Source organism: Podarcis cretensis (assembly GCF_951804945.1).
Source record: "Podarcis cretensis genome assembly, chromosome: 8".
Classification (NCBI taxonomy): domain Eukaryota; kingdom Metazoa; phylum Chordata; class Lepidosauria; order Squamata; family Lacertidae; genus Podarcis; species Podarcis cretensis.
Window position 1 is genome coordinate 67,846,315 of NC_137177.1, and position 22,231 is coordinate 67,868,545.

The 22,231-nt window shown below is 49.0% G+C and overlaps 1 protein-coding gene across 3 annotated transcripts in view; it reads left to right on the forward strand.

The window, feature by feature from the left end:
• CAMTA1 (calmodulin binding transcription activator 1) overlaps positions 1-22,231 on the forward strand; it is a 709,235-nt gene that overhangs the window by 649,761 nt on the left and 37,243 nt on the right. For all 3 annotated transcript variants that reach the window (XM_079986723.1, XM_079986722.1, XM_079986724.1), the window contains exons 7-10: positions 7,933-8,073; positions 10,982-12,858; positions 15,951-16,077; positions 17,540-17,674. In XM_079986723.1, the coding sequence (XP_079842849.1) occupies positions 7,933-8,073; positions 10,982-12,858; positions 15,951-16,077; positions 17,540-17,674 (2,280 nt within the window). The remainder of the gene's footprint in view (positions 1-7,932; positions 8,074-10,981; positions 12,859-15,950; positions 16,078-17,539; positions 17,675-22,231) is intronic.

Sequence of the window (22,231 nt, forward strand, 5' to 3'; positions counted from 1 at the left end):
CAACTGAGCAAGGCCTCTGATGTGCCAGAGAGTAAGGAGGACCAGCTGTGATGTGGACATCACCACTGCCCGCTTCTCCCCTGTGGCCCATCCCTGAGAACCTGTGACTTTGGGATTGTAGTCCTAGGCCCACCTACTTAGGAGTAAACCCCAGTGAGCTCAATGTCACGTTCTCCAGAATAGAATTGTTTAGATGACTCAGAAGTAAACAACAGAACAGACATCCCCAGCCAAACCACAAGAAACACCTCTGTTTCTGCAGCTCACCCAATGCCACTACACACAATATACAGTGGTACCTCGGGTTACATACGCTTCAGGTTACATATGCTTCAGGTTACAGACTCCGCTAACCCAGAAATAGTGCTTAAGGTTAAGAACTTTGCTTCAGGATGAGAACAGAAATCATGTGGTGGCAGCGCGGCGGCAGCAGGAGGCCCCATTAGCTAAAGTGGTGCTTCAGGTTAAGAACAGTTTCAGGTTAAGAATGTACCTCCGGAACAAATTAAGTACTTAACCCAAGGTACCACTGTATACACACACACACACACACACACACACACACACACACACACACCTTCCTGAACAAGCCTATTTCTCCAGAGCAGCTCCCCCCAGCCTGGTGTGCTCAAGCTGTTTTGGACTACAACTCCCATGATCTCCAGAGGACAGTTGGGGCTGATGGGAGTTGTAGTCCTTAAAGCCTGGAGGGAACCAAGTTGGCAAAGGTTGTGCCAAAAGGACTCTAGTTGCCCATCTGGGAAACAGCCCTCTAGAGTAATCCTTGAAGCGCCGTGTCTCCAAAGCGAGGACAAATTGTTTCCAACACTTTAATATGCTTGGGAAATTACAACCAGAAAAGGCTGGGTTGGGCCTGCAGTGCAAATCAGCTGTGAAACTTTAATAAGGAGTAGGGGCTGCTTGAGTTTTTCACTCTCCTTGGTCCTGAAAGTAGAACTTCGAAATACAGGCATCTCCCCCACTTTCATGGGGATTTGTTTCTGGGTGCCGTGTGTTTAAGTGAAAGTGTGCAGAGTAGGGAACACCATCTAAAAACCTGTCAACGCCTTCTAAACCTCTGGAAACCCTCGGAAACCCCTTTTAAAAACCAGCAGCATTTTCCAGACTGGTATGAATGGTGGCAATGGTGACTGTCTTCCTCATTGCTGGAAGACGATGTGGAAACAAGGCAGGTAGACCAGTCCCCTGTAAGCGCCTGGCTGTGATTTAGAGGTAGACCAATACCCTGCATTGCTTCACTGTGGCCATTTTCCCTCTCTTTTTGCCACGTTTTTGTGGTTTTTCTGGCCGTTTTTGCCTTTTTCACACCTTTTTGCAGTTTAAGTCAATTTACTTCATTATTTCTCAGCGCATATATACGCAGTCGTGTGCGGGTCGAATGCACATAAATGGGGAGAGGCCTGTAAATGTAAGGAAACGGCAAGCTTCTAGTTCTTCTACTATCCCTTAACATTTGTAGTGTCTTTTCTGCACTATCAGGCCATTTTTTGGAATTTACTGTTTAATAACTGCAACCCCTTCCAGAGATGGACCTGGCGTTCCACCAGAGGCTTGTTTCTTTCTCTCTCTCTCTCCCTCCCTCCCTGCCTCTCTGACACTCAAAATATCTGCATGTTATGGAAGCCTTCTTCCTGCAAAGTGCAGCCTATTCCCATTGTTTTTAGTGCATTCTCCCCTAACGCAAAGCTTTTGTAGATAGATAGATCGATAGTTATTTGTGTGCCCCTTTTGGAGACCAGAGCTATACCCTGCATTCGAGAAGTGTGTAATCTAAGGGATCGTTTCATACCAAGCAGGTCGAATTGGGGCAGTCCACTGCGATAAATGGATAGGATGACTTTCTTCCCGTCCCTGGTCCCCACCAGTTACTTTCTCAGAGCTCCGTGATTAACCCTGGTGAAGCCGAATACTTTCGGCTCAGCACCACATGGCTCAGAAAGGGCAATCTCTTTAGGCACTTGGTTTGGGAGACGAACGGGATGCAGTTATAGCCGCAGGTCCCAGACCTTCACAAAGAGGCAGCTACATTGCTAATTGCCTTTTTGTAGTTAAAAGAAAATGCTCTGCCTTGCTTGACCCGCAGCTGCAATTAAGGAGCAAATGACAGACTCCGTCGGGTTTCTAAGGAGATCTTGGAATGAGCAGCGGTTGCTGGAAAAAGAAAGGCTTGCCAAAGGAACTCCAAACAGGGACATTGTTTCAAGTCTGCTCGCTCAGCAATGTACATCCAGGTGGGTTTTCACAACCCACAAAAGGGTGGGAGACACCTCATGCCAGGATTTGAAAGTTGTTATTGTGTAGGTGTTGGGAGGTATGAAAAGAGAAGTCTAAATAAAGTTTAATCCAGTGGAGAAAAACCAGAAGTGATCCCTTTATTTCTGTCAGTTAAAACTTGTGGGGAGTCTGGAATGAAAAGGCACATGCTACTTTTTCAAATGGGCAGTCGCCAAGGAGACCCCGGCTGTTGTGTGTCCACAGTAAGGGACTTTGGAGGCTGGGTAGTACTTTTTTTCTTGGAAATGTAAGAACACAGGAGAAATGGGGGAAGCTGCTTTATACTGAGACCAGCAGCCCCTCCAACTTCTGACCAGCAGTGGCTGCCTAGGACAGGGGTCAGCAAACTTTTTCAGCAGGGGGCCAGTCCATTGTCCCTTAGACCTTGTGGGAGGCTGGACTATATTTTGAAGGGGGGAAAATGAACCAATTCCTATGCCCCACAAATAACCCAGAGATGCATTTTAAATCAAATAACCCAGAAATGCATTTTAAATAAAAGGACACATTCTACAGTGGTACCTCAGGTTACATAAGCTTCAGGTTACAGACGCTTCAAGTTACAGACTCTGCTAACCCAGAAATAGTGCTTCAGGTTAAGAACTTTGCTTCAGGATGAGAACAGAAATTGTGCTCCGGCGGCGCGGCAGCAGCGGGAGGCCCCATTAGCTAAAGTGGTGCCTCAGGTTAAGAACAGTTTCAGGTTAAGAACGCACCTCCAGAATGAATTAAGTACTTAACCCGAGGTACCACTGTACTCATGTAAAAACACACTGATTCCCGGACCATCCGCGGGCCAGATTTAGAAGGCGATTGAACCAGATCCAGCCCCCGGGCCTTAGTTTGCCTACCCATGGCCTAGGATTTCGAACAGGGGTTTCTCCCCAGCCCTCCCTGATAGGGTATGCCAGGGGATGAACCTGGGACCTTTTCATGCAAAACTCATAGTCTACAGCTGAGCTGTGGCCCTGCTTCTCACATGTGTGGTTTTATGTTTCCATGGAAGTCATAAAGACAGGAATGGCTACATAAGGGTCATGGGGTAAGCCACAAAGTCCTGGTTTGAAGGTCAGGGAGTTTTAAGTAAGTCTTTATTTCATTTCATTTCCAAACAGTTGTAACCAGGTCTATATTGACTATTTTCAATCCCAGAGCAAGGAACAATGAGAACAATATTCCCTCAGCATCAGCCCCAGAGATGATAAAAAATGCTGCCCTACTTTACAGGGCTGTTGTAGATGCTACTGCAGTCATATATATGTGTGTAGCACAGAAATGTCTTTCTCCCCAGCTGATATCCTATGCCCTTTTAAAATGTAGTTGGGAGGGTTGGGGGGATATTGGGTTGTTGTTTTTATTTTGATTATATATTTTGTGGTTTTATATTTTGTGAGTGTGTGAGAGACGGAGGGAGAGTTGTATGCATGGCTGTGCATAGGTGAAATGGATCTGTGTGAAAGATGATGATGATATTAATACCCCGCCCATCTGGCTGGGTTTCCTCAGCCACTCTGTGCGGCTCCCAACAGAATATTAAAAACACGATAAAACATTAAAAACTTCCCTAAACAGGGCTGCCTTCAGATAGATGCCTTTGTGTCTGGTCTATATGTGTGTGCATGAGAGGGTATGTGTCTGGTGCAGCTGCATTGTATGTTGTTGTTGTTGTTGTTGTTGTTGTTAGAATTAATATACCGCCCTATACCCAGAGGTCTCAGGGCAGTTCACAGAACAAAATCAAAATATAAGACCACAAAATAAATAATCAAAATAAAAACAACAACCCAATAACTCACCTACCCCCCAAAACCACATTTTAAAAGGGCATAGGATGTCAATCAAATCAACCAAAGGCCTGATTAAAAAGGAACTTTTTTGCCTGGTGCCTAAAGGTGTATAAGGAAGGTGCCAGGTGAACTTCCCTGGGGAGAGCATTCCACAGATGGGAAGCCACTGCAGAAAAGGCCCGTTCTCGTGTTGCCACCCTCCAGACCTCTCAAGGAGGAAGCACAAAAAGAAGTGCCTCAGAGTATGGTCTCAGGGTCCTGGTAGGTTCATATGGGAAGAGGCATTCCTGAGCCATTTAAGGCTTTCTAGGTCAAACCCAGCACTGGGAGGTTTTTTTAACATTTTTAATTTTATTGAAGTAATTGTAGCATAATCAAACATTTAAATTACATTTTTCAATTTCAACTCACCCCCCCCCCATGACTTTCCCCAACTTCCCTTCCTGATCTTTTTTTTTTAATAATCTTTATTACTTTTCAAACTTACGGCAGACAAGGAAAAAAGAAGAAAAGAAGAAACAATACAATAAACAATACAAAACACAACCTTAACACTAAATTAAACAAAACAAAACAACAACAATTTAAAAAACATATAGCATACCATTTCATTAGTCTATCTTTCATTCCCTTATTTCATCGACTTCCTCTCACCTCCCTTTTTGTATGCCACTTCTGTTACTTGTTTCAGCAAATCCTTTCCATCTTTCTCTATCTTTATCATTATGAATGTCTTAACATATTTTTAACCCTATTTTCCATTAATACTAAAATACTTATTTATACTTAACTCCTTATAGCATTTCTGCTAAAGCCATAAAGTTTCATTCCAACAATTTTCAAACACTCATTAATTTTACAATATTTCTATGTACAAACTTTAGACTTTTCCAATCTTCTACCACCATCTCTTCTCCCTGGTTTCCCTTCCTGATTTATAGCATATCTGTTTCTTCTGCTTATAATTTTGTATTCCTTATATATTAAAATTAAGGTTGTATCATTTATCTATTCTTCTCATTTTTACCTCATAATTATACTTTATGTTTGTATTTGTCCATTGTAAGTGTATTACTCGAATCCTGCCATTGAGTTCATTTCAGTGCATTGTTTCTGTATATACATCATAAAAGGTTCCCAATCTTTTTTAAAGTTGTTATTGTCCTTATCTTTAAGTCAGATAGCTTCACCATTACAGCGTATTCCATCAACTTTTCTTGCCAATGTTCTTTCGCTGGTATTTCGTCGCTTTTCCATCTTTGGGATAGTAAAATTCTGGCTGGGTTTGTTTTGTTTTTTGCAAACCCAGCACTCTGAATTGGGCCCAGAAACTAACTGATAGACAGTGCAGTCAGACCAGGATCAGTGTAACATGCTCTGGTAAGCAACCTGGCTGCTGAATTCTGCACTAGCTGAAGTTTCCGAACCGTCTTCAGAGGCAGCTCTACATATAATGCACTGCAGTAATCTAACCTTGAGATTACCAGAGCATAGACAACGGTAGTTAGGCTATCCCTGTCCAGATAGGGGCGTAGCTGGGCCACCAGCTGAAGGTGATGGAAGGCACTCCGGGCCACTGAGGCCACCTGAACCTCAAATGACAGCAAAGGATCCAGGGGGATGCTTCTGTTTCACTATTTATTCATCTCTCTACCCAAACTCCAATGAGATCTGGTGTGCTTTCCAAGCAGTTTTGATCTTCCAGCCTTTCCGGGAGGGAGGTGGCAATGGGCTGTTTTATTAACCTTCCCTTCATAATGCTCTCTTCCCCCCCAACCCCTTCCCACTGATTCATTATGTGTCAGGAAGCCGAGCGTGACATGTTAAAAGCCATCTTGATAGTATTTTATATTCAGTGCTAACAACTCACTGGCTCAGAGGAGGTTTTCTTTAAAAAGCCGTGGGGGGGGGGGGGTTGCGCTGCGCAAGGAAAGCGAGACAATCTGCATATTGGATGTGCCAAGACAGTCGGTAATTTACATTAAGCATCCTGAAATTCTCTCCTTGCAATCTGTCACCCTTCAGTGGGTTTTCATCGTATAACCTTCACAAGAGAAGGGGGAGCAGCAGCAGAAAAAGAAGCTCATTTGGAGGAGAAGGAGCAGCAACCTAGCATAGTGACCCAATGAGGGAAAGGTGGGGTGTGGGGACAGGATTTGTGGCCAAAAAACAGCAAAGTTGAAGGCCGGCATTGTTCTTCTTCAGAGAGCTGGGGATGGACCAGTGGAGAAACCTCTCCCTATTCTGTACAGACTCAGAGCCAAATTGAAGAGGCCTTGCAAGGGTTTCCCCCCATCACCTCACAAAACACCGTCGTACCTTCTTGAGCAGCAAAAAAGGGTCTCTTCCAACTTTATGATTCCGTCAACAGCAGGACGCAGAACCGTACGTGCACTGCAAGGGAAACATAGCTCTCGAATCTGTGACGCCACACCTTTGCACTCAGCCCAGAAGCTATCACAAGCCCAAGGATTCCAGAGCCCCTGCAAAGCTGTGCCGGAGGCAGTGGTCCCTCAGGCCAGCCATTGATTAAATATTGGCTCTGAACTATTTGCACACAGGCTATGCAAAGCTTAAAGGTAAAGGGACCCCTGACTGTTAGGTCCAGTCACGGACGACTCTGGGGTTGCAGCACTCATCTCACTTTACTGGCCAAGGGAGCCGGCATACAGCTTCCGGGTCATGTAACCAGCATGACTAAGCCGCTTCTGGCGAACCAGAGCAGTGCACGGAAACACCGTTTACCTTCCTGCCGGAGTGGTACCTATTTATCTACTTGCACTGCGTGCTTTCAAACTGCTAGGTTGGCAGGAAGCAAAGACATATTTCACAGATTTGTTTGAAGGACAGGTGTGGTACCTACTGGCTAGTGCATATGATGTCATGATTGGAGCCTAATGCTGAAGAGTCTTTAAAAATTTGCTTCCTTTTGTTTTCAACTTTTGTTCTGCTATCTGCCCATCTACAGCTCCTTCTCTCCTGCCACTTCAGTGTCATCTTCTTTTCTCTCAAAACACACCTTCTCTTTCCGGGACTTCCTTCCTTTCTGCCCCAACGCCTAATATGCACCAGTTGAAGACAGATAGTTTTCCTCTTGCCTGTTTATCTAAGCAGGGCTGCAACTAAAACAAGGGAGGCATCTGAAACTCTCCTTGTTTTGGTTCCAAAGTTGAACTGAAGGACCAGGAATCCTCTGTAGTTCTCTTTTTTATTTTCAGGTGGTGTGCAAAGGGCCATGCATGCACACATCACCACAGCCTTCAATGCATCACACACACATTTGCATTACTGACATGAAAACCTGCTTCAGTGTGACCTGATTGCACCAAGACGCTCTTTGGGCAGAGGTTGCGTCTCTGCACTTGTGTGCATGGCTGAAACACAGAAAGGTCACCTGCAGGAAACCATGCGCACATTCATGCCAAGAGCACTTTTGCAGGGTGGGGGGCACAGAAGAAAAAGAAAGAAAGAATTGTCCCTGTACATATTTCCATAGGTTGGTACACAGAGGGGTGGAGGAAATGTAAAGAAGCTGAAGGGAGTTGAATCTTTGGCAAAGGGTGTACACTCCTGTCCTGGGATTTATTTTAGGAGTTATTCCAGCAAAGGAGGAGTGGGAAGCAGGGCAAAGCCCCTTAGAGAAAGATGAAAGGGGAAAGGGGGCTTCCTCTCACTCCCAACTCTAATTACCTTAATGGGAAATGAGGTGATGAAGCAGGTGGCTCCGCACAGTCTATCCCCAACCAAAGATCCTTCAGAGCAAAGGATCTGCCAGGACAACTGCTGGTCGTCGGCTGCTGCTGCTTCCACCTCACCTCTTGCCTTTCTCTCTCTGTCTGTCTTTCCACAGTTCACGGCATCAAATGGACATGCAGCAATGGGAACAGCAGTTCGGGCTTCTCTGTGGAGCAGCTGGTGCAGCAGATCCTGGACAGCCACCAGACCAAACCGCAGCCTCGGACGCACAATTGCCTCTGCACTGGCAACTTGGGTGAGGAGCAGGAGCTTGCAGGGCAAGAACGTTCTGCACTCTCCCGGTTTTGGAATGCCACAAAGTGCTGGATTTGTGGGAGGGCGGAATCAGGGTGGGATATAGGTTGAGGGGGAAGCAAGGTACCTGCTTCGCATGCAGGAGGCTCACAGGGCTAGGAAGGTCCTCTGCTTGAAAAACTTGAAGAGCCACTGCCAGACCATGTAGACAACACTGACATGCATGGACCAATGCTCTGACTCTGTATAAGGCAGCTTCCTGTGCTCAGGGCCAGCCCACACCTGAGATAAAGTGAAGCAACTGCCTCAGGTGGCAGAATCCACAGGGACAGCAGATTCTGGTGTAGACCATTATTCCTCCTTTGTTCCTGATGTCAAGCTTCACTTTCCCCTTCTTCCCTGGTGGAGAGGGGAACACCATTTTGTAGTTCATTTCAAGTGTCAAAATGTCTTGGGCCAGTCCTGCCTGCACTCCCCATGTCCCTATGGGGCAGGAGGGTTGAAGAGCTCTTAGCCATAATACCTTAAACAGGACCCTACATTAGAGAGACGGCAGACATGAGATGTGGACAGATCAGCTGATTTCTAGGCAACTGGGGGAGGTAACTTCCAGTTTGCCCCTTTCCTGAGCATTCAGCCTGATTTGCTGGTGGGGAGGTCACATTATTATGTCAAAGGAAGTATTATCCTTCGCTTCCCAGCGTATTTGCTGGTCACTTTGCTTAGTGCAAAAGATCCAGTCTTTTGAGAAAACAGGTCTGTTCAAGAGCTGGAAATTGACTATAGTTGCACGGCCTGCACTTGCCAGGATACGGCTGAATCCTCACCCCACCAATAAAAGGGGACATTCTGTATGTGCCCCAAATTTCATACATACATTCTGTCTTGTTTCTTCTTCAGACTACAAACCTCTTTTAAATAATCACACAAAGAATTGCATTAATTTTGTATATTTTATCTTAAAATATGTGTTTTGTACACATTTTATTCTAAAATGCTTACTTTTGAATGCATTTTAACCTAAACTATGAATCTTTTTTATGATTTTCAGATTTATACATGTCAATAATTTTACAGTCATTTTAACATTCCAAAACTTTTTTTTTTTTAATAATTTTTATTAACCGGCCAATCAAATCAAATTAAATCACATCACATAAATTCCGAATTACAAAGCTGAATTTTAAATTTTGTTGGGGGGACCCATATTTCAAGATCCAAAGGGGGATTCTGATCATCTTCTTGCTACTGCGTTAATGTCCAAATCAGTCCAAATCAGTCCAAACAGAGTTCATAATTCTATCCAGTCTTATCTTGCTGTTTCCACATCACATCTTGTTCACATATTTTCTCTTTTTTCTTTATGATCTCTTCTGATAGTCTCCTTAAGCCGATAAACACCAATAATAATGCTGTGTGAATTTTCCATTCTTCCAATCCTCAAATCGAGATGGTTTCCATATATCATCACCTTCATAGATAACAGCGCTCTTTCCATCATTAATTACAGAACTGTCATTCTTAAGTCCCACTGAGGAGTTTCACCCACAATATAAAAACATCTCTATTTCTCTATTTCTCCTCTCAGACTTAAGTCCTCCGACAGAATTTCCCAATATGGCGACGGTATTTTTAACTGCGTCATTCCAAAGCTCTTATACATTCCACGCTCTTCTTAAAACATGCTTTGGTTCAAAAGTTTATCTCCACACAGCCTTAAATCCACAGCTTAAGTCCTTAAAACGAAAATTCTGACTCGTGAGGGGAGGGGATTCTTGTTTAATCACATAAGGAAAGGTTTTTTTTCCCTCCCCCATCAGTCATTTGCCATACCGTATCTTGGCGTATCTTCTCATGTTTTATTCTTGTCTTGTTTTATCAGAGATCTCTTCTGTTAGCAGTCTTTACTCCCCCTCCTTCCTTGAGATATGTGCATTCCTTCATCCAAATTGTTTCTTTTGAAGTTCTTGCAGCTAGTTGCGCGGATCAGCGATGGCGTCCAGGAGTGCCGGAATCCCACAGGAGGGCTTTGTGCCTAGTGCCCCCATCCCCACAAATCCGGGGGTGGTATAGGGCACAGCAGGCAAGGGCAGTCCCCCCACCATCCGGGGGGGGGGTAGGGAGGCTAATTACTCCCATCATAGCCTCCAAATTACCTCGTGTGGGTCGGAGAGATGTTATTGTCAGCCATCTTCCGATGCGCCCCCTAGTGGCCCCCTTAACATTCCAAAACTTGACTTCCTTCCCCTTCTTTCCGTGGTTCCTTAAATTCTTTTAATTTATACTCTCCTCCCTCTTGTTCTAATAAATTTCTATAAGTTGTCCACCCTGCTATCATATTCTTTTTCTTTACTGCTATAGCTTCCAACAGTGACAGCCAAAGTGGTGTTTTTACCTTTAATAAATGTTTGTATTTATCCCATACTCTATAGATTTTTTTCCTAATTATATGATTTGTAAATCCTTTATGTACTTTCATCTCTTCACACCATAAATAAGCATGCCAACCAAAAATATTATCATGACCTTCTAAGTCTAGAATATGTGAATTCTCTAATGTCATCCATTCCTTCAACCAACAAAGACAGGATGCCTCGTAGTATAGTCTCATATGAAAACCAATGAAAAGCTGAGTTCCCTCTGGTCCACTTCTAAGTCCAAGAGGCACAAATCCAGCTCTAGGCAAAACATGTTCAGGCTGAAGCTCTGAATCACCCAACAGGTTGATCATTTCATGGTGCTTTTGCCCATCTTGATCTTGCTCTAAGGCTGACAGCTGTAGAAAGCTTCAGCTATTCAGTCCCAGCCATCCCTCTGCATTAGAAAGTAATACAGAGAAACTTCTGGCATAAGGACCAGCTGGCTTGTGTTCCAGTCCACAATTAACCTTCTGTTTCTGCTTGGGACAGGCGCAGGTAGCAGTGTGCACCACAAGTGCAACAGTGCCAAACACCGCATCATCTCACCAAAGGTCGAGCCGAGGTCAGGCGGGTACAGCGCCCACTCTGAGGTGCAGAACAACGATGTCTCCGAAGGGAAGAACGAGCACAGCCATGGCAAGTCCTCCAGCCGGGAGAAAAGGAATGGCAAAGTGGCCAAGCCGGTCCTGCTGCATCAGAACAGCACAGAGGTCTCCTCAACCAATCAGGTGGAAGTCCCCGACACCACGCAGAACTCCCCCGTGTCCATCAGCAGTGGGTTGAACAGTGACCCCGATGTGGCGGACAGCCCGGCTGTCACCGGGGTCTCCAGCATGGCCGTTGCCTCGGTGATGGGCAACCTGTCACAGAGCGCCACGGTCTTCATGTCGGATGTGACCAGCGAGGCCGTCTACACAATGTCACCCACCGCGGGTCCCAATCAGCACCTCCTCTCCTCAGACGCAGCTGCCCAAGGGCTGGTCCTGGCCGTGAGCTCGGATGGCCACAAGTTCACCTTCCCCACCACCAGCAGCTCAGAGGGCCTGTCCATGCTGCCCGCCAACGTCTCCGAAGAGCTGGTGCTCTCCACCACTCTCGACAGTGGCCGGAAGATCCCAGAAACCACGATGAATTTCGACCCGGACTGCTTCCTTAACAATCCCAAGCAGGGGCAGACGTATGGAGGAGGAGGCCCCAAGGCAGATTGCCTGGGCCCCAACATCAGGCAGTCACCCACGACAGAGCGCGGGTTCAACTTCAGCGCAGCCCTCACCAAGGAGATTAAGACAGAGGACACGTCCTTTGAGCAACAGATGTCGAAAGAAGCGTTCTCCTCCTCTTCCTCGTCCAACTCGCTCACCCTTACGACCGGTTCCAGTTTGCTCCCGTCCGGCGGAGGCCTCAGCCCCAGTACCACCTTGGAACAAATGGACTTTAGCGCAATCGATTCCAACAAGGATTACTCCTCTGGTTTCAACCAAGCGGTCCAGAGCCCCCATGTCCACCAGACCCCTTCCCCCAGTTTCTTCCTGCAGGATGCCAGCAAACCTCTGCCTCTGGAGCAAAACAGCCACAACAACCTGAACGATGCAAGCAGTTCCTTTGTCAACCCTTTAGGGCTCCCCAACGTGAAGACGGAGGCTTCCTCCCAGAGCACTTCCAACTGCAATGGCACGGTGGAAGCCCGCATCGAGTCCACCTCTTCGCTCCAGCTCATGCAGTTCCAGGCAAACTTCCAGGCTATGTCTGCCGAAGGCGAGGTCCCGATGGAGACCTCTCCGCAGGCGGATGGGAACGAGAACCTGCTGAAGACGGGGGAGCTCCAGGCCTGTGGTGGGACAGAGCACTACATGCAGCCCGAGACCAACGGGGGCAGCTTGCGGAATGGGAACAGCCTCCCCATCCTCCAAGGGAACATGGTGCAAGGCCTCTACCCAGTAGCCCACCCGGGTCTGAACAACTCCTCCAACATGGAGCTGAGCTTGGACCACTTTGACATCTCCTTTAGCAACCAGTTCTCTGACCTGATCAATGATTTCATCTCGGTGGAAGGTGGGAGCAACACCATCTACGGGCACCAGCTGGTATCAGGCGAGAGCAGTGGACTGTCCCAGCCGGAGGATGCCAACCGGGCCTCCTACAACCAGGCAGAGATGTGTATCCCCTGCTGCAGCCCCCAGCAAGCCAGCCTGCACCTCAGCAGCAGCACAGAGAACGGGGCAAGCACTCTGGCCTACATGCACGTGACTGAGGTGGTGTCGGCAGCGGCAGCTGCCGCTGCTGCTCAGGGCACCCTGGGCATGCTCCAGCAGAGCGGGCGCCTTTTCATGGTGACGGATTACTCGCCCGAGTGGTCTTATCCAGAGGTGAGCTGTTTGGCTTTTCAGCCCTTGGTGGGGTTTTGGCAGTGCTATTTTTTCTAGAAAAAGAGGTGCAGGAACTCACCATGATAAACACCTTCCTTGTTATCTTAGAATGGCAAAGGTGCCCACCTGATAGATGCCAGAACTGAGTTCCAGTGAGTTGTGGCTGGGGGGGGGGGGAGCCCTGGGTTTTGGAAATGAGATAATTTGGCTTGCCAAGGAGGGGAGGGCCCCACCTCTCTACCTGACTGTCCCATCTGTGCTCCAGGGAAGTTGGAAAGGAAGGAAAACCAAAACCACAGCATGCAAGGAAGAGGGAGCTTCTGCTGTCAGAGGTTGTATGCCTCTGAATGCCAGTCCTGGGAGCCACAAGTAGGGAGGGTGCTGCTGCTGCTCGTGTCCTGCTTGTGGGCTTCCCAGAAGAAACATCTGGTTGACCACTGCGAGAACAGGATTCTGGGCTCATTGGGTCCCTAAGACCTGATCGAGCTGCTGCTGGGCTCCTCTGGTGCTCCTATATTCTTCTTTCCAATAGGCATTACAGTCTCTCATTCCCACCAAGGCCTCTGTCCCTCCTGTTTTAGGCTGAGAGAGGGATTGGGGTTATTGGGAGTAGGTAGGTGAGGGACGCAGGTGGCGCTGTGGGTTAAACCACAGAGCCTATGACTTGCCAATCAGAAGGTCGGCGGTTCGAATCCCCATGACGGGGTGAGCTCCCGTTGCTCAGTCCCTGCTCCTGCCAACCTAGCAGTTTGAAAGCACGTCAAAGTAGATAAATAGGTACCGCTCTGGTGGGAAGGTAAACAGTGTTTCCGTGCACTGCTCTGGTTTGCCAGAAGCGGCTTAGTCATGCTGGTCACATGATCCGGAAGCTGTATGCCAGCTCCCTCGACCAATAAAGCAAGATGAGAAAACCCCAGAGTGGGTCATGACTGGACCTAATGGTCAGGGGTCCCTTTACCTTTGCCTTTTAGGTGAGTGACACAGTTGCCAGCTTCAGCCTAGAAATATTTTGAACCGGCCAGAATGCTGCCCTGCTACCAGCTCACCTGTGTAGAACATTTGTTCAGGCAGAAAAGTACAAATTGCACCTTGGATGAAAGGCAGTTAGAAAGCTGGCCTCCTGGCAGTGCCACGCAACCCATCAGCTTTAGCCACATGGTGACACCACAAAACCAAGCCAGACTGGGCAGGTGTTCTTCACTGAATGGGTGAACACTTCCACCCTGTTTCCTAAAGCCATTCATCTTAACCCTAGAAATAAACCTGTCCATCCCCAGAGCAAAGTGCCTGCGTGTTAATGGGATGCCTTTCATGAAACACATCCTTCCGTGTTATGTTTCTCCAACTGCACGCCAAGACTCCCAGGTTGGGCACTAAATGTGCACTGGTCAAGTGCTGCAACCAGACCTGCTCACAGCATCCGCACTTTTGACTCTTTAGAGAAGTAGATTTGAAAAGTATTAACAATGTGTGTGTCGAGGGCCTCCCAATCCAAGCTGGTAAAATTGCTTTTTTGAAAAGTGTTTTCCTGCCTTTCTGCCACTGGGGGTCAGCACAGGAGAAGCATATTTCGGTTTCTCTCCAGGTTTTTAGATCTCCTGCCCAAATGTGGCATTTCCTCTTCGGCAGAAACCAATGCAGGGCGGCTCTGCAACCTGAAGATGTTTCTTGTCCTACTTGCTTGGACAGAGGCAGCAGTGGGACAGAGGCCTCTCCTTTCCCCGGCCCACATTTGATTCCCTCTCCCATATAACTTAGGCTAAAACAAGTCCTCCCTTCAGAGTCAAGGGTCAGTTTTCTTTGCAGAATAAGCAGCAGCTGCAGCACGCTACCATGGCTTTCCCCACAGAGCCATTTCTCACTGAAACTGCCCACAGCGGGAAATATTGTGTCTTTTCCTCATGGTGAGTCGGGGCACAATATTGTTCTGAAAAACGGGCAGAGGGAGAGTGGGTTAAGATGACCCTCCCCTGCTGCTGCTCCTCCAGGCTCTTTTACATTTTTTAGCAAAATCAGGAGACTGTGACCCACTTCGCTCTCGTACTGTCTAGCTGGGCCCTGAGAATCTCAGCCTGACTCAGGAGCTGCAGGCGAGCGGAGAGGGACCTTTTCAGCAGCGGCTCCCTTCTTCTGGAAGGGCTTTGGAAAGGAATTCTGAATGTCTCTCTCCTGTGTTACGGTTCCAGTATTGATGGATTGGTTTTTATTTCTCCTGCTTCCTTCAAGGGGCTTTCCTTCAGGTGGAATGGCAACAAGCTTTGAGGTCCTTACTGGGGAGAAAGCTGGGCGGTGAACATGCCTGATAACATTCATCAGACAATAGGTTGCTGCATTTTCTATTCTTTCAGATGGGGAACTGAGGCAAATAGCGACTTCTCTAAAAAACAGTCAACTGAAGCCAGGGGTGGTATTTGAACACCTGCTGGTGGTGTCCAATGCTAGCCCTACTCAGAGTAGGCCCATTGAAATTAACAGACATGAGCAACTTAGGTTCATTAATTTCAGTGGGTCTACTCTCTGCATAGGTCTTAGTTGAATACCAGCTCACATCTTCCCTGTTTACACTTAGCTTCCTGTCTACTAGGTGGCATTGGTTATAGGACTTTGTTGGAGGAAATAGACAGTATCCGATGGAGCAGCACATGGTTGTTCTCTGGTTCCCACAAAGTTTGCCTTTGCTGAGTGGTGCCTTTCCAATGTTTGGGGCTACAATATGGCCGTGACAGCTGGGGATGATGGGAGTTGTAGTCCAAAGCCTCAGTTGGGCACCTCGAACCACACACAGCTCCACACTTCCAGTTTCCAACTGAAAGCCACCTCATAGATAGGGGAGGCCCTCCTACCTCGCCATGGAGCCCTGCCTGCTTGCCTGGTCCTGGTTGCCCCACATGCAGCAGGCATTGGCCGCCAGGGCTGAGAGCCCTTTGACGTCCATATGACTCCTGCTCTTATTTCCTCTCTCTGTGGCAAATGCCAGTAACTTTGTGGGGCAGGAGAAGGAGGGAGCCCCCGAGAGGAGGCAGCCAAGAGTGATCCATGATTGACTCCTCCTGACCCCCATTCCCTGCTCTGCTTGCTTTTTTCCTCTGCAGGGGGGCGTGAAGGTGCTGATCACAGGGCCCTGGCAGGAGGCCAGCAATAACTACAGCTGCCTGTTTGACCAGATCTCAGTGCCAGCCTCCTTGATACAGCCTGGGGTGCTGCGCTGTTATTGCCCAGGTGAGAAATCCAGGAAAGTGTGAGTGAGTGAGTGTGTGTGTTTTAAAGCCACTGTGCTGGAAGCGTTGCATCAGAAAGAGCTGCGTCACCTTTTCACACTTGTAATCCTTGCTTCAGAACTCAGGAGCCACTCTGCTGCATCATCATCATCATCATCATCATCATCATCATCATATTTATTACCCCCCCCCCCAATCTGGCTGAGTTTCCCCAGCCACTCTGGGCGGCTCCCAATTGAGTGTTAAAAACAATACAGTATTAAATATTAAAAACTTCCCTAAACAGGGCTGCCTTTTAAAAATAAGATAGCTGCTTATTTCCTTGACATCTGATGGGAGGGCGTTCCACAGGGTGGGTGCCACTACCAAGAAGGCCTTCTGTCTGGTTCCCTGTAACCTCACTTCTCACAATGAGATAACCGTCAAAAGGCCCTCGGCGCTGGATCTCAGTGTCCGGGCTGAACAATGGGGGTGGAGACGCTCCTTCCGGTATACAGGACCGAGGCCATTTAGGGCTTTAAAGGTCAGCACCAACACTTTGAATTGTTCTCGGAAATGTACTGGGAGCAAATGTAGATCTCTCAGGACCAGTGTTATGTGGTCCTGGCAGCCACTCCCAGTCTAGCTGCCACATTCTGGATTAATTGCAGTTTCCTGGTCACCTTCAAAGGTAGTCCCACATAGAGCGCATTGCAGTAGTCCAAGCGGGAGATAACCAGAGCATGCACCACTCTGGCAAGACAGTCTGCAGGCAGGTAGAGTCTCAGCCTGCGTACCAGGTGGAGCTGGTAGACAGCCGCCTTGGACACAGAATTAACCTGCGCCTCCATGGACAGCTGTGAGTCCAAAATGACTCCCAGGCTGCACACCTGGTCCTTCAGGGGCCAGTTCAAGCCTTTGGCTTCCAACCGCAGCATGCCAGGTTCCTGGAAACCTATGAGTTGGGGAGGAGTAAGGAAGCCCTCCCCGCCATTCATTTCTAGCATCTGTTATTTGTAGGTACACGGCCTCTGAGCATGGAGGTTCAATTTGACTGTCATGTCAGTAGATCTGTCTTCTGATCTGTTGTTTTTCATATAGATTTTTTCCCCATCCAGTTTTATCACATTGTTTAAGTTGTCCTATTGTCCAGTTTGTTGTTTAAATAGTCATGCTGGCCACATGACCCAAAAAGCTGTCTGCGAACAAACGCAGGCTCCCTCGGCCTGAAGCAGGATGAGCGCCGCATCCAATAGTCAAGTTTTACTGGACTTAACTGTCCAGGGGTACTTTACCTTTACCTTACCACCTTGCAGCAGACAGAGAGCCAGCCTCTGCTTCCAGAAAGGGCAGGTGGTGGGGAGGAGAGGGAGTCGCCACAGTCCCCAACACAATGAGAAAGGTGTGTTTTGCAGGTGCCCAGTGAAGTCTTCTGTGTGTTGGGATCACTTTCTTAAAAGCCACTGTCTCCCTTTGCCTTTCAGCTCATGACACGGGGCTCGTCACTCTGCAAGTGGCCTTCAACAACCAGATCATCTCCAACTCGGTGGTCTTTGAGTACAAAGCACGGGCACTGCCACCCTTGCCTTCCTCTCAGCACGACTGGCTGTCCCTGGATGGTGAGAAATGCAAACATGGCTCCCAGAGTGGTGGGTGGTCTTGGGGGCAGGAGGTCAGACTGTGCAGTGAGGGCTCCAGTCTCCTGAAGATGGGGAAAGTGTCAGGCTTAATCGCTGGTGAATCCCTTCCTTGCAAGTAGAGCTGTTGCCTTCAATTTTGTCTTGTAAAAGATATCTTAACCAGCCCATCCACCAGCAGGTCTCAGCCCCTGTGACTCTGGAGCACTCCCGAGTGATAAGTCTCCTTCCAAAGCAAGCCCAAAATCTAAGAATGATGTATAGAACCAGAAGTGACTGCAAGGGCAAGCACAAGTGTTTCTGGGGTACTTCAGAACTCTGCAGCCCCAGATGTGCTCTATCAGTAACAGGGATGCCACAAGGTCTAGGATAGCTCAGTTGGTAGAACATGAGACTGTTAATCTCAGAGTTGTGGGTTCAAGCCCCACGTTGGGCAAAAGATTCCTGCATTGCAGGGGGGTTGCACTAGATGATCCGAGTGGTCCCTTCCAACTCTACAATTCCATGATTCCATGATTTCAAAAACAGTGCCTGGGCCACCACATCCACAAGCCTTCCAAAGCTTTGTGCCCTCCAGATTACTGATGCTGGCCTCCAACTCAGAGCGACCCCAACAGCCAGCATGACCAATGGTTAGCGAATGTGAGGAAGGTTGCAGCCCAAACATTTAGAAGGCACCAGCTTGGGGAAGGCTGTGCAAATGAGCGGGAGGATGGCAGGAGCTCTGCTCCTCCTTCTACCTGTTCCTTTGTGGAAAAAGCCATGCTCTGCCAGAGGCTCGGTCTATTAATTTCCTTGGAGGTGGGGAAGTTGACCCAGATTGTTCCCAGGCGACTCTTCAAAGAGTTCCACCTCCAGCTGACTCAGGCAACCTGGATTTTCTGTAGCTTACAGGGTGAAATGGGGGATAATGAAAATGCACTGCTCAGGTTTCCTGGAGGAACTGAGGCTCACCAAGCTAAAAGATGTGAGTGGGAGATGGAGGGTGCTACAGAGATCCCCTTTCTCCTACAGGAGAGGATAGGGCACCATTCTGGTTTCATCTAATCAAATTTTATTGGCTCCATTTGCACAGGGGTGGTGGTGGGGTAGGAAATGATTGCCATTCAAATGCAACAAGAATCAAAGTCATAAAAGTCTGCCAAACAGCAAGGCAGGTAAAAGACAGTCCAGGGAGCTTTCTTTTCAAACACTTCCAGCAAATGCAGGAAGCCTGACTAGCAGTGAGGAATACCTGCCCAGGGAGGGAGACACCTGGGAGGAGGTGCAGCTCCTGCAAAGTAGCTCTGCTTTGGGGCTCTGAGCTGTCTCTGGGCTTCATCACTCCAGAGTTGTTTCATGGGGGAGCCACGTGACTAAATGTCCCTGCATGCCAAAACAACAAACCCCCCATGTGGAAAATTGTTGGGGAGAAGAAGGGCTCTGACCTCCTTCTGCAGAAATTTCTTCTTCTTGGGGAAGGATCAGTTAATCAGAGGATCCCTCAGGTACATTTAATCTGATGTCCTATAGCCAGGCATTGAAAAGGATATACCAAGAGCTCTCCAAAAGTTTCAATACAAGGAATAATTCCTACTCGAGAGTTGAAAAGAAAAACGTGTATATTCTGCTAAGAATAACAGCTTTAAACTAATAGTAAATTTAAACACAACATATAAGTGTGACAGTTTTAAATAATAGTAAATTTAAACACAACGTTTAAGTGCAGAAATAATGTAGTTTCAAATATGCAGTGATATAGTATAAAGGTACATAAAATACCAGTATACAACAATTGTTTTATACAAGTCTCAATGGCAGCCAAAAAGATATAATTATATAATTATATAAAGTCAGAATAAAGAATCAAATAGGGCCAATATATACACGTTTTTCTTTTCAACTCTCAAGTAGGAATTATTCCTTGTATTGAAACTTTTGGCCAGAGCTCTTGGTATATCCTTTTCAGTGCACTTCCAACAAGAACTCCAATTTCTTTAACTATAGCCAGGCATAGCTGCAATACCTTAGCAAGAGCTAGGCCACTATCCTTGCAAGTGTGAGGGTTGCTCAAAGACACAATGAACATTTGCAGATGATGCAAAACTGTGAGGGAGAACTACTATCACCGCAGACCTTGAGAGAACAGGAAACTGGGCCAAAACTAATTTTTAAAAAATTACAGCAACAAATGCAAAGTTCTATATTTAGTGAGATGTACCCTGAGGTTTTGTTGTTGTTGTCATTTGGGGGGAACCTGCCTTGGCAGCAATACATGTAAAAAGGATCTCAGAATTGTAATCAGCTACAACCTGAACATGAGCCAGCACTGTGATATGGCTGCAAAAAAAGCCAAATAATTTTAGGCAACATGAATAGGATCATAGTTGCCAAGTCCTGGGAAGTAATAGTTCTAATTTATTCGGCAGTAGTCCAACCTGGTCTGGAGGGCTGTGTCCAGGTATGAGTGCCACACTCTTAAGAATGATGTAGGTATTATAGACTTGGGAGGGACCTTGGAGACACGTGATGCCGGCTCAGTGCAGGATCTGCAACAGCAGCCTCCTTAGCTGGTGACCGTTCCACCTCCAGCCAAGGAGAGCCCTTCTCCTGAGGCAGCCTTCAAAATGGGGAGCGTGTCACACCCTGAAATGCAGGAATGCCCAAAGCCATTTCTCAGGCTTGGCTTGGCTGAGTGGGGCACCGGCATGCGGGAGGGGGAGGCAGGGAATAATGGCTCTCGTGCGATTTGGGGGTGGGAGGAGAGGAAGGTATATCTGATCTAGGAAAAAGGGGAGGATTGCCTTGCCGGGTCTGCCCCGGACGCTGAAGGGGACCTGCCCAAGGGAAGGCCGTCCCAACGTCGATCCCACCCCAGTTTAGCCATGCGTCCTTGCCGCAGACCCTTTGCTTCACGGATGCCCCGGCACAAGAGTTGGAGGAGACTCCCGCCAAAGCCCACCCGCAGGGATAGGGGGGGGAGTGGGGGAAGCAGGGAGGCCGAATCCAGGGACCGCAGGAGCAACCAGAAGGCAAGCCGTGGGGGGGGGCACTTTTCAGCCCGCGGAGGAGAAGGGAGGAGGACGGCGCAAGGCATAGCGACTTGCAGCTTGGAGGGCGACGGCCGACAGCCAGCCAGGGCCGGCGAAGGGGCGAGGCGGGCGGCTCAGCCCGGCGGGAGGGGGGCGGCGTTGCCGCGCGGAGGCGGCTCCAGCCGCGCTTTGTCATAATGCGGAGCGCCCCCTCCCCGGCGGCTGCATTGCGGGCGCAGAGCGGCGGCAAGAGCGAGCGGGACTGGCCAGGTCGCTCGCTCTCCGGGGCGAGCGCATCCTCCTTCTCCTCGTTCTCGTGCGCTCCGGCCGGGCATGGCGGGGCCGCGACGGACGGCGCAGGCAAGGCAGGGCTGGGCTGGGCTGGGCTCCGCGGGCGAGGTGGGCGGCGCGGGGCGTCCCGGGCCGGGCACCTGTTGCGCTGCCCCGACGGCTCCTCATTGGCTCCGGCGCGCGTGTGGCGAGCGGGCGCTCCCCGGCGGCAGCGGGGGCTGATGTCACTTTCCGCGCTGCGGATTGGCCGCGCAGAGGCGGGGAAGGAAAAGGAGGGCTGCCCAAAGAGCCCGGCGGGCTGGCCGGCCACTTGCTCGCTCGGGCTGCGTCCGAAGGGACCCGCGGGCGGGCGGGCGAGCTGGCTGGCAGGTAAGTGCGCCTCGCTCCCGCCCTGCCCACGTTTTTTGCGCCACCGCGGGGCCCGCGCGGAAGGTGGGAGCGGACTCCGGGGGAGCGCCAGGCGCGGACGAGGAGCGGGGAAAGTTCCCAGCCGCACGTGGGGAAGGAACGCGCCCTCTTCTCCCCCGCCCCCCACGGAAGTTCCTCGCCATCCCCTACTTCGGGAGCAGGCTCCCGATCGCTCACCGCCAGCAGCGGTGGCGACCTCTCCCTCGGGGCGTCCGAAATGTAAGAAAACTTGTTTTGAAATGCGGGGGACGGGGAGAGAAAGCGTTTGGAGCAAGAAAGTGGTGAAGCCTGCCCTGTCCCCCGCCCCAAGGAAGTGCCAGGCCTCCTTGAACTGCTTTGAACCTCGGGGCCGCATTTTGGACAATAGTGTGATTAGTATACAGCTAGCTGGCGGGCGGGTGATTTTTGCAAACTGTGCTCCCCAAAAATAGGCTACTCAGCCGGAAGAGGTGGCCTGTGGAACCGCCTGCCTTGATTTGCCAGCCTGGAAATGGAGCGAAATCCCAAGAGAGGGAGTGGTCCCCCCCCCGTCGAAATCTGACAGTGTCAGGGATCTCAGTCCCCAGCTGGATTTATCCTGGGGCATGGGAGAGCTGGTTTCCCCCCAGGCAGGTTCATCACTTGATGACCATCACCTAAAGTAGAGTACGTGGATTTTCTCCCTTGCTCCAGAGGGCAGGCCCAGAGGCCAAGGGTGCAAATGGGAAGGAGGAATGCCCCTCATGGTACAAGGTGTTCCACTGTGGAAGCAAGGTAGCCTCTGGGATGATGGGCTCTATCTATCTTGTTAGGGTGCTGTCATGGGTGCTGTAGTTGCAGATCTCTGCCT